Genomic DNA, 12421 nt, shown 5'->3' on the forward strand with positions numbered 1-12421 from the left:
GCAATATTTCCATTCTCTTCCATTTCTTCCTTGTTAAATTATTCTGGATTGTTATTATTACTAGAGAGGTTGTTAACATTATCTTTGAATTTTTTTACTATTTCTCCAATATTTGGCACTAGGCGGGCTCTTCCATTAGGGGGACTTAGGTGCCATTTGGATAATGAGTTGATATGGAAGAAGTTGAGATAAAAGTTAAATGTTGAATAAAATATTGTTAGAATATTATTTTTTAATATTATTATTATTATGAGATTTGAAAAAATGATTTGTTTATTATATATATATATATATATTTTGAAAATTTGAGATAGTTTTAATGATGAGATGAGTTGAGATTACTTCTCAATCCAAACGAGGCCTTAGACAATTGCCTAAGGCCCCAAAAAGAAAAAGTCCAAAGTAAAATTTTTAAGATGAAAAAAATATCCAATTAAAAAAATTAATTAACTTTAGAAGTGAACATAGAAAAATATAGAATAGATATTACATTATTATTAGTTTTAAAAGTATCACACATAATAATTATTTAAAGTACACTCATTCTAAAAATACACTTCTCTTTTGTCATTATTAGTTTAATATATAATATAAAAATTATAAATAGCAAAATCCAGTTTTCGTGTGTTCATAAATTTTTCTTGTATGATTCTTTGATGAGGTAGGGGGCCACTTATTCTCAAATGTGTAAGTTATTTATAAAACTTTATTGATAATAATGATTATAATTGTTTCTGGGGCTCGTTTAGATACTAAGAATATTTTAGAATATATGTAAATAGTAGTGAAATAGTTTTAAGTTAAGATGTTTTATTAGATTTTAAAAAATGAGAGAAAAAACTGAATTTGAGAAAAAAAAATCTTCTAATAAAGATTAAGTCGGATATTAGTTGAAAATGTAGTATAAAATCTGAATCAGTGACTTTACTTAGCAAACAATTGGAATTATTTAAAAAAATGTAAAAGTATAAATTAATATAAATTTATTTAATTTTAATTTTAAAAGGAAAAATAGCTTCAATTAAAACTTTAGCCTTTGGTACCGAACCTATTGAGCCGACCCTTATTTTGCAGTAATTTATATAGTTTCTTAGATGCATGGTAGTTGGTAGGGACTATGAATGAAGAAGCATTAGAGACTTAGGACGGATGGTCTGGCCTTCTTACTATTTCAATGCTTTCATCAATATTAATGACTCACTAAAATTTCATTTGAAGTACGTACTAGCCGTCTAGCTCCAAGAATATTAGGAGTACCACACCTAATTGAAGACAAATTGCTATTTTGAACATTTAAGATAAACAATAAAGGCTAACAAAAGATGTCAGAAAAAAAAAAAAAAACTATGAAATATTTGCACATCTCCCAAAGAAATTCAACTAGATAAGTAAACTCTTCATTGAATTTGTTCCTGAATTTTTCAAAATTATTTTTGACATCTCTCAGGGTGCGTTTAGATGTTGAACTAAGTTGAATTGAGTTGAGTTGAGTTGAGTTGAGTTAAGATGATAAAATATTGTTAGAATATTATTATTTTAGAATTTGAAAAAGTTAAACTGTTTATTATATTTTGTATTGTGATTTAAAAAAATTATAATGATGAGTTGAGATAAATTTAAGTTCCAAACGAAGCCTGAATGTTTGTAAAATAGCTTCATAATATTGTTGTGACTGCTCGACCATCTCTTTAATTTTGAGTAATGATGAGACAATTTCATCCATTTCCATGTATTGATGAAGTAACTGCCAAGGAAAACCTGACTCTAGATACTACTTGTAATGCACTCCAAGTTGCTTAAAGAGACATAAATATAAATTGCTCACTTCAAGGAGAGCACCTCCATTAAAGAAACGAAGAAGATGATAAGAGAAGAGAAATAAAATTTGCATTAACTTTCTGGTTGATTAAACACTAGAGCTCTTGGCTCATACATAAAAGAGATGACCCCTACATGGGCCTAAGCTAACACACTAAAAACAAACAAGAAAATAAAACTAAGGCCCACTAACTATCATGTAGTCCAAATACTTACTAAATTTGAAATTGTAAATGAGATTAAACTGACCCAAAACCCATAGCCCATTTCCGTCATTCGGGACTGTGACACAATCCCTAGCTTAAGACAATAAATGAAATATTTCCATTCTCTTCTATTTCTTCCTTGTTAAACTCTTCTGGATTGTTATTATTATCCGAGAGGTTGCTAACATTATCTTTGAATTTTTTTACTATTTCTCAACAATTTTGCACTAGGCAGGCTCTTCCATTAGGCTACTTAGGTGCCCGTTTGGATAATGGGTTGATATAAGAAGAGTTGAGATAAAAGTTAAACGTTGAATAAAATATTGTTAGAATATTATTTTTTAATATTATTATTATTTTGAGATCTGAAAAAATTAAATTGTTTATTATATTTTTGTAAAAATTTGATAAAAGTATAACGATGAGATGAGTCAAGATCGCTTCTTAATCTAAACAGGGCCATAGACAATTGCTTAAAACTCCTAGTGGAAAAAGACCCCCAAAAAGAAAAAGTCTAAAGTAAAACTTTTTAAAACGAGAAAAATATCCAATTAAAAAAATTAATTAACTTCAGAAGTGAACATAAAAATATAAAATAGATATTATGTTACTATTAATTTTAAAAGTATCATACATATTAATTATTTCATGTACTCTCATTCTAAATATACACTTATTTTGCAGTAATTTATATATTTTCTTAGATGGATGGTAGTTGGTAGGGACTAGAAATGAAGATGCATGGGAGACATAGGATGGATGTCTACCCTTCTTACTATTCCAATGCTTTTATCAATATTAATGACTCATTAAAATTTCATTTGAAGTACGTACTAGCCGCCTAGCTCCAAGAATATTAGGAGTACCACACCTAATTGAAGACAATTCGCTATTTTGAACATTTAAGATAAACAATAAGGCTAACAAAATATGTGAAAAAAAAAAGTACGAAATATTTGCACATCTCCCATGAAAATTCAACTAGATCTTTGACATGAATGTTACTAACATATTGCTCTTCTTTAAAGTTATATTCAAAAATGAAAATGGTCATTTTTATCTTACTATAGTGGGGTGGCATTACCTATCAAGCTATCAACGTTGAATTTTTCTTTGAAAAAGACAAAAGTCGATATAAGGGTAGTAAAAAAAAACTCGTATTTTATATAGTGGAATGAAAGTATATATCTAGCCTAACTCTATATTTTGAGAAGGATTAACTAAATTCACCAATACTATTTGTCCTAATCAAACAATAGATGATTAAATTTTATAGATATGTTGGGATTGTTAAGTTCCCAAACAAATAAGCTAGAGGTAAAGACATGATTAACAAAATAAGAACGACATTTTTAAAGATTCACTACACATTATCATCTTCTTATACTTGTAAACTTTAACTCCATGGAATTTAGATCATATCGACAATAATCATGTAAAATTTTCAGCAAAGAGTGATTGGATGTGTTTGTGCAATATTTGTATACAGATTATAATCAGTTGGATCTAATTTGATTGATATATTTTTATTATAATTTTCGAGGGCTTTTGCAAAATCAGCTGAAGCTGATGTTCTTGGCTCTTGTATGTCAGTTTCCTTAAACGACATGCAAGATGTTCTTTCAGAGAACAGAACCAATATAACATTTTCCTTATCGACTGTTTGTCGTACCTCTCTATACTCATCAAGCACTGGCAACGGATGGCCTGAGAAAATTTGAACAACTATAAAAATAACTAAAAATTAAGTTGGATAAGATTAACTAGTCAATCAAGTGCAGCTTTGTTTCTTCGACCTGGTGAAGGCTTCGGCAAGCCATCAAAAATTGGTTTTGCGAAGGCTGCAGTTGTAGTAGTCCATATGGATGAAGAACTACTGTAGTCCTGATCCTGCAAACTTGATGTGCTTGAAGACTTCTTCACTACAGAAAAGTCATCAGACAGAACAGAATCTCCCAGACCAATTGGTATTGGGTTTAAACCACCTGTTTCAGAATCATGACTTGTCGTAGTTCGGCTTGCTGGTTTGGGTCTCAAGGCTAAGCCCTTTCCTGTTTTTGCCAGAAACCCACCGGTATTGCTGTTATTCTCCAACAACATTTCTGGCGTGTGATGGGTGAAATCAGCTTCAGACTTCTGACGCCTTCTGAGCAGTTTCTCGCAATATTTATCAGTGTCACCGTCCTGAGCTTCTGAAACAGACAGGGCGGCAGCTAGCTCAACATCCTCAACTAATAAAGCATTAACTAAACTTTTAGACTTCCGGTGATGCCTCAAAGATGGGTTGGAAACCAGAGAGGCGCTGGGGAAAGGCCCATCTTCTAAATATTGAGAATCTTCTCTTTTGTAGGCAGCCATTTCAAGACATTCAGGCATGGTTTTCTGATCTCTCGGTTTGAGTCCACAGTAACCATGTAAAGAGCTCATAGCTGGAGAAACCTTCCGCTGAGGAGGCTTAACTCCAAGGGATTGAAATGATTCAAAGAAATCACTATGTCTACGCCAGGGTGGGATGTGGTCAGAACTGCTCTGTCTGCGGAACAGTTAGCATGGTCAGAAACTGAGAGTTCAAATGTTCAAAACACTATTTACGATGAAAAATCAAAATGAGTAACCAATTATTAAAATTTAACATAGGTATAAGTTTTAAATAGATAAATTTTATATAAGTATTTTATAAAAAAATGAGTTTCATTAATAAAAAATAATTTTTTTATATTTTTTTAAGACGGAGTCTATTTTTTTATAAGAATTTATATATAAAATTTATCTATTTAAAATTTGTACAAATTATTTTTTATTATTAAATGTTGAAAAATATTATTGTGAGTAAATATTTTCAAGGGAAACAACCAAAACTTGCTTATGTCATACAAAAAATGAGTAATCATTACAAACAAATGCCAAATCTGTCATAGCTGATGGTACTTGAAGGATTCTATCCAAAGCATAGTCACCGGGAAAAGCATTTCCATTACGAATGAGATTTTCTGTCCAAGGCCATTGCCCTAAAAAAGTAAGCAGCATATAGAACTGGAAAAGGACAGCAGTAAGGGCTGTGTTTCCAAAGCTTCTGTGTTTTTTTTTTTTCTCACAAGCAATTAAACTTTATAAAATTGAAATTAAAAAGAAATTCAAAAAGAGATAATCCTAGTAGACAGAAAATACAAAATGAACACCTAACTAAGGAAAAAAAAAAACAAGAAAATAAAGAAAACCCTGCCTGATGGAAACCAAAGTGAGCCTAGTTTTAAATATCTTTTGTAAGTTTCAAATGGCTCAATCACAAGATCAAGAGCCAAGAAGATCAATGAGGCAATACAATCTACTTGGGACGAGTTTAGCAAGAGCCCAACATTCAAGATGGGCTTAAAGGATAAAAATTCAGTTTTGATTCATTTGATAAGATATGAAAAGGGCAACAACATGACTTAAAAGTTTTGAACACTTGAAAGCTTTCAACTTGTTTAATTCATTTAAATGACTTATTTTATTAGTTTAGAATAATTAGATTTATTATAGAAAGCACTTAATAGAGGCCTATGCAAGGATATGTTGAGAAAGTTATTATTTTATTGAATTAGGGTTAGGGTTTTACTGTAGCGAGTACTGTAGCCGTACTGTAGATGCGGCACTATTCACACAGGGGCATTTTATTGAACTAGAGTTAGGGTTTTACTGTAGCGAGTACTGTAGCCGCACTATAGCCGCGACACTGTTCATCTAAGGCCATTTTTGGAAGATGGAGATTATTTTGGCTAGGGTTTGATTAGGTTTTGCTTTAAATACTCTTTTAGCCTCATTTTAATAAGTTTATAAAATTTGATGAATTTATTCATTGTGAGTTAAGTTTATCTCCTCTTGTTCTTAATTGAACTTTTAAACTTATTAAAGAAAAATCACAACCTTTATGGCGTTCCTCCTTTGTAATCTGGGTTATTGAGACGGGTTCTTCAACGGGTATAAATTTTAATGTAATCTAGGTTCTTGAAACGAGTCCTTATCGGGTTTAGATTCTCCATCAATTGACTTGATTTTGGCTTTCTTGGAGAGTTTTCAAATTGATTGTAGGTTCAAGAGATTTCATTCCTGCAGGTTCATATCATTTGGTATTCAGAGCAAGGTTTCCAATCAGTTCTAATTCTATCTTTTAATTCTTGTATCTTTAAATTTTATTCTAAGACTTCATTGTTCTAGGGTTGGAAAAAAATAAAAACAAAAAAATAAAAAGTAGGCTACCTAAATTCTTAGGGTTTTTGGTTTGACTGAAATTTGCATCACCTATGATTTTAAAATTCTATGATTTCTTGTATCTCTAGGTTTTTCAATTGCTTGGAGTGCCATTTAATTTTCACAATTGAATATTACTATTTGTGATTGAATTGGAAAAAAGAAAAGAAAGGAAAAGAGAAGAAAACTCGAAAAAAAAAGTAAAAAAAAAAAAAAAAAAAAGAGGAAGAGGAGGAAAAGAAAATGTAGCATATTCAAAGATTACTACATAGTTAAAAAGAAGAGAAAGAAAGAAATTTGTTGATTGAACCTTATCATCAAAGGGACTGCATACATCATTAAAGTTGGTATCTTGTCTTATTGTTACTCTTTCATTCGTATAACTTCCTTGATTTTCGTGTCGTTTTTATTCATTCTGTATTTCTCTTGTTCTTGTTTATTGGACCTAATTACTAGTTGGGATAAAAGAAAGTTGCATTGTCCTGATTGAGTTCAATTAGTTCTTAAAGAACTTGAGTAGGAAAACTCTTGAGGTAAAAGGCAAAAGAGTGTGAGACTATTATCGGATAAAAAGTCAATTAAGAGTAAAACACGAGTGGAATGCCATTATTTGACTGTAAACACGTAAGGAAGTGTGTGATGTTTTTTTTTTTACCACTAACATTCTTTTGTGCAGCACCTTACAATGTCTCACCGGAGTAGCTCATCACCAAAGAGGATGGTAGATAACTCATCATTTGTGTTGCAAGCCATGCAACAACAGTTTGAGCGGTTGAACTTGGTGTTGGGTGAAGTGAGAGATAGGATGGATCATCAAGATGCAATAATTAAAAATCTATAGGGCAGGAGAAATAGGAGGCAAAGTGAGTCTACTGTTAAAAATGAGTATGAGAAAGAAGAGTATGGTGATTCCCTTGTTACTAGGCATGCACTCAATACACAAATTAAGATGGATGATACAGAGCAGCAGAGTGAGAACATTTTTCATACTAGATGCCACATCAACAACAAGGTATGTAGTATGACTATTGATTTGAGGAATTGTATTAATTTGGCTAGCACTACTTTAGTTGAGAAATTGAATTTACCTACCTTGAAATACCCCAGACCATACATGTTGCATTGGTTGAGTGATTGTGGCAAGGTTAGGGTAAATAAGCAAGTGCTAGTTTCTTTTTCAATTGGGAAATACTAAGATATGGTCATTTGTGATGTACTGCCTATGCATACTGGCCATATTTTGTTGGGGAAACCGTGGCAATATAATAGGAAGGCGACCCATGATGGGTTAAGGAACATGTACAGTTTTGAAAATGATGGAAAAACAATTAAACTTGCTCCTTTAACTCCAACACAAATCCATGGGGACCAATTAAAACTGAAAAGTGAGGTTGCTCAAAAAATAAAAAGTGAAAATGAGAGTGATCAAAAAATAAAGAGTGAGAGTGAGAGTGATCAAAAGAGAAAAAGTGAAAAAGAGATTGAGCTAAAAAGTAAGAGTGAAAGTGAGATTGAACTAAAAAGTAAGAGTGAATATAAGATTGAGAAAAAAAGAAATAGTGAGGCTGAAATGGGAAAAGAGAGAAAAAAAGAAAAAGCTAAGACTGATACCTCAAGAAAAAGAGAGAATGAGTTGAAAAATAATTGTGAGGTCGAGAATACAAAAAAATATGAAGAAAAAAAGAGTGACAGGAAAAAAAATAAAATAAAAAAAATAAAAGTGAAAAGAAAAAAGAGTGAAAGGGAAAAAGAGTGAAAAAGAAAAAGAAAGTGGAAAGAAAAGAGAGTGAAGAAAGTGAGATAGAAACAAAGAGAAAAGTGAGTTTTTATGCTAAGGCGAGTTTTAATACTAACGAACTTGACGTATATTTGTCTAGTATTGTTATCTCTTTGTTGCAGGGATATGAGATCCTATTTCCTAGTGGTGTGTTTAGTGGATTGACACTTATTAGGAAGATAGAACACTACATTGATTTTGTGTCAGGTGCGACAATTCCTACTCGACCTTTCTTTAAAGAACATGAGTCATTGACACATGTATTCAAATACACACAAGGTATGGAAAATTTTGTGGTTGATGCTTTAGCAAGAAGGTATGTCCTTATCTTCATTTTAGATGCAAAATTTTTAAGACTTGAATATGATAAGGAATTGCATGCTAATGATGATGACTTTGCTAATGTGTATGGAACATGTGAGAAAGCATCGTTTAGTAAGTTCTATAAACTAAATTGGTACTTGTTTAGAGAAAATAAATTTTGTGTACCTACTAGTTTTATGCGTAAGTTGCTTGTGTGTGATAGACATAGTGGTTTGTTGGGTAACTTTGGTGTAAGGAAGACTTTCAATGTGTTGCATGAACGTTTGCTGGAGTATCATTTGCCTTTCATTGAGTTTGCATATAATTGGAGTGGTCATTTTGGTATAAATAAAAATTTAAACGTGTTGTATGAACGTTTTTTGGAGTATCATTTGTTATTCATTGACTTGTTGCATTAACGTTTGCGGGAGTATCATTTGTCTTTCATTGAGTTTGTATATAATGGAGTGGTCATTTTGGGGTGAGGAAGACTTTAGATGTGTTTCATGAATATTTGGGGAAGTATTGTTTGCCATTCATTGAGTTTACATATAATTGGAGTGTTCATGCTACTACTAAGTTTTCACTTTTTAAAATTGTTTATAGACTAATTCATATACTTATTGACGACAGGAGTAGTTTGGATGAATTTTTTTAAATTCTTGAACAAATTAATGATAGTGCATATGAAACGGATCTTCCAGGTATGTATTATGTTTCTGTTATTTTCAATATTACTAACATTTTTTCCTTTGATCCAAGTGGAGATTGAGGTCAAATCCTTTTGAGAAGAAGGGGAATAATGGGAACCAAAGTGGGGCTAGTCTTAAAGATCTTTTGTAAGTTCCAGATGGCTCAATCACAAGATCAAGAGCCAAGAAAATCAACGAGGCAATACAATCCATTTGAGACGAGTTTAACAAGAGCCCGACATTCAAGATTGGTTTAAAGGATGAAGATTCAGTTTTGATTCATTTGATAAGTTATGAAAATGGCAACAACATGACTTAAAGGCTTTGAACACTTGAATTTATTTAATTTATTTAAATGACTTATTTATTAGTTTAAAATAATTAAATTTATTATGAAAAATACTCAAGGGGCTTGTGCAAGGAAATTTAGAGGGTTAGGTACTAAAAGGATTGAACCATGAAGGAGGAGGAATCTCGAAGGAGTTTCAGGCCAGTCAGTATCAATTCAGTTCCCTGGCAAGCAAACCTACATCTCCAATGGAATCACAAATATGGAGAATGCGATCACGGCCTCAAAGCCTCAAGAAAGCTACCGGATTTATTGAATCCATCCTATGAATCTGACAGATTACACAAAATCCTAGACAGACTATTCCAGTCCTTTGTTTAAAAGTATTAAAACTAAAAAGTACTCTACTTCAGAAATTACTCAAACTCAATTGAAACCGAGTGAATGAATGCACGATTTCAGAGGACTCAAACTGGACCTAATTCCAGGAGCTTCCAGCTGGCTTAATCAGGAATGAGGGGTAGTACCCAATGAAATCGCCAACAAGAAGAAAATTACATGCAAAATGCTTTAATGATGCGTACTCTAATAACACTTCCAGAGAGAAAAAACTGATCTTTCTTTTCTCACATTCCTGTCAGACCATCTTGGCCCATTCCATCGCTAGTACTTATGTCATTCCAGCACTGAATTACAGAACAACTAAGTTCCAAATATTTTAGTAAAAATCAGACGTATAATTCTCACATGAAACACAAGTTTTAAAGGCAGAACATCCCAAATGTTGGGTATACTATTAAGCAGGATACAAGTCTGTTTTATGGAGTATGAAACCCATTCGCAACCCTCCCTCCCTCCCCTTCCTTATTATTTCAAGATCCTGCTTTAACCCGTTTCAATCACCGACATCCATCAGCATTTCCGTCAGTTAAGAGAGGGGAGATAATATAAACGGAAGGAACTTTCTTTTGTAGGACAACTTGTCAAAAATGCTATCGAGATCCTTGATTAAAAAGAAGCCAAAACTTGGGTCTTGAAGTAGAAAAATTGAAAAATCAGGTTTCAAAATAGAAGTGGTCCAAAGCATGAGTTATGTCACTAATAACTAATTTCCGAAGAACTGATAATAGTAAAGCCATCACAAAACATAAGAAATTATTTGAAGACAACTTCAGCAAGAATGTGAACCATTGCAAGCACCACCACCACCACCAGCAGAAAGTGCTGCTGCCAAAGGACCATCATTGCCAACACATATTTGACCAGTCCACCTTCCAACGGTCAACACCAATATGAAAAAACCTCTACCTAATAACCACAACAATCATAAACACTAAACTCTTCCGTGGCATTGCATAAATACCGCCACCATGATGCCATCTTGATCATGTTGACCTTACCACCGCAGGTCTGCAGTATCACCACCCAAAATGCCACACAGTCACCCAAAGTCAGCCATAGCTCAAGTCCCAATACGTTAAAATAAAGAATTCTGTTTTTTATAAGTATTTTAAAACAAAGATTTAAAATAAAATCAACTTAATAATACCATTTTTCCTGAATATTACTCATCTTACATTATAAACTTAGAGAGAGAGATAGAGGAAGGAACAATTGGTGCTCCGCAATTCAATATTCTTAGTAGAATATCTTGCAAAACAGGCTGTACTTTTACCTTAGGAACACAAGGAAACTAAACAAATCCCAATTAAGTGACCAAGAAAACAAAGAAAAAGGTGAGGGTGTGCGTCACGGGAGATAAGTTTATCATTAATACAAATAAATTAACCAAACAGCACAAAATTTTATAACATATCAAGGAAAAGAAGCTCAGATAAGGTTCAGGAGTAAATGCACAAGAACATTATCAGAGAAACAGAATGGAGTAAGCAAAATGTAAATACCCTGGAGTGATGAAACCATTTGATAAACAAGGAGATGGAGGATGCCTGCCAGGTAATGGAATCTGGAGAGACTTGAGAGCAAACATTTGAAAATCTGTAACCAATCCATTCATCTTTTTTATGTCAGCGACCTATGATACCATGAAAAGAAAAATCACCACAAGGCTGAGGTTAATTCAAAACAGACTCGTCAGTGAACAGATGCAATTCAGAATACATAATGATACAATGCTAAAGTCTTCCATGCATAAGACATGAAGCTATACAAACTCCTAAAGTATAAAGTCGGCTTAGGGAAAAGAAGAGAGAGAACACAGCATTCGGCCTTGGTCTATCCAACATTTATTCCTTCTCCGTTTTATTTCTTCCCTCATTTGTAGACAAAATATATTATTCGATAAAAGAAAGGAGGTGGGGGGTGGAGAAATCCCTCCAAGAAAGTTCTTATTATTAACCATATTGGTCCGTGTTCCTTACGAAGGAACAAGTTAAAATCATCACGAAATCGCGTAGGAGGCGAAGAAAAATTCCCGGGACTTGTAATGCCATTGGATCATCATAATGAATACACGATTTCGAATCAACATTAGCAGAATTATAATCACCGTTGCTATTACTGCTAGTACACCAAACAAAAATAAAAGAATCAAGCAGAGAAATATTAGTCGAATAATCGAACAAGCATACCTCGACGCCGTACTTGATGGCAATCCCGGCGAGAGTGTCCAGCTTTGAAACGGTGTGTTCGATGTAACCAACAGCACCGCCGGACGAAAACGCAGAAGGAGGCGAATCGAACGGCAGAGACTCTGTATATCTATCTCTAGATTCTCTACTGCCTCCATTACCGTGCACCTTACAAGTGTGATAATTATGACTGCCATTACGCCTCTCCCTTTCCATCTGCGTACAACTCAATGCAAAATCAACCCGCCCAAACACTCATAATCTCTATATTATACATCGATCATCAACACACAATATGCTCACCGATCGAATTCCCTTGTAGAATTGGAAAAAGAACAACCCAAGATCGGTGAAAACAGAAACGGTAAAAGAAAAACCCAAGATCGGCGTGTCTTGTTCTCGATCGACGTGAAGTTGCTTCCCAAAATTATCCAGGAAAAATTGAATGAACCGAACGAAAATCGGTGCTCTCTCTCTCGTTCAATTAAGGGTACTTATGTTCAGCATTTTATCCA

At 33.1% G+C, this 12421-nt stretch overlaps 1 protein-coding gene across 1 annotated transcript; it reads right to left on the reverse strand.

Moving 5' to 3' along the window:
- Window positions 1–3682: 3682 nt before the first annotated feature.
- LOC118343773 lies at window positions 3683–12380 on the reverse strand. Its single transcript, XM_035687094.1, has 4 exons — window positions 12210–12380; window positions 11907–12122; window positions 11220–11350; window positions 3683–4557 (listed from the first exon to the last, which is right to left on the reverse strand). Exons 2-4 carry the CDS (start codon window positions 12120–12122, stop codon window positions 3792–3794), a joined length of 1113 nt encoding a protein of 370 aa, XP_035542987.1. The 5' UTR covers window positions 12210–12380; the 3' UTR covers window positions 3683–3791.
- Window positions 12381–12421: the final 41 nt, after the last annotated feature.

This window comes from Juglans regia, unplaced genomic scaffold, assembly GCF_001411555.2.
Source record: "Juglans regia cultivar Chandler unplaced genomic scaffold, Walnut 2.0 Scaffold_664, whole genome shotgun sequence".
NCBI classification, from domain to species: Eukaryota; Viridiplantae; Streptophyta; class Magnoliopsida; order Fagales; family Juglandaceae; genus Juglans; species Juglans regia.

Bases quoted from the DNA above. Each gene is read 5' to 3' on its own strand.
- LOC118343773 (XM_035687094.1), bottom strand. From the start codon at position 12,122: ATGGAAAGGGAGAGGCGTAATGGCAGTCATAATTATCACACTTGTAAG. The intron at 11,351-11,906 runs GTATGCTTGTTC...ATGGTATCATAG, and splicing joins CCATCAAGTACGGCGTCGAG to GTCGCTGACATAAAAAAGAT. The intron at 4,558-11,219 runs GTATTTACATTT...ACTGTTCCGCAG, and splicing joins AATGGTTTCATCACTCCAGG to ACAGAGCAGTTCTGACCACA.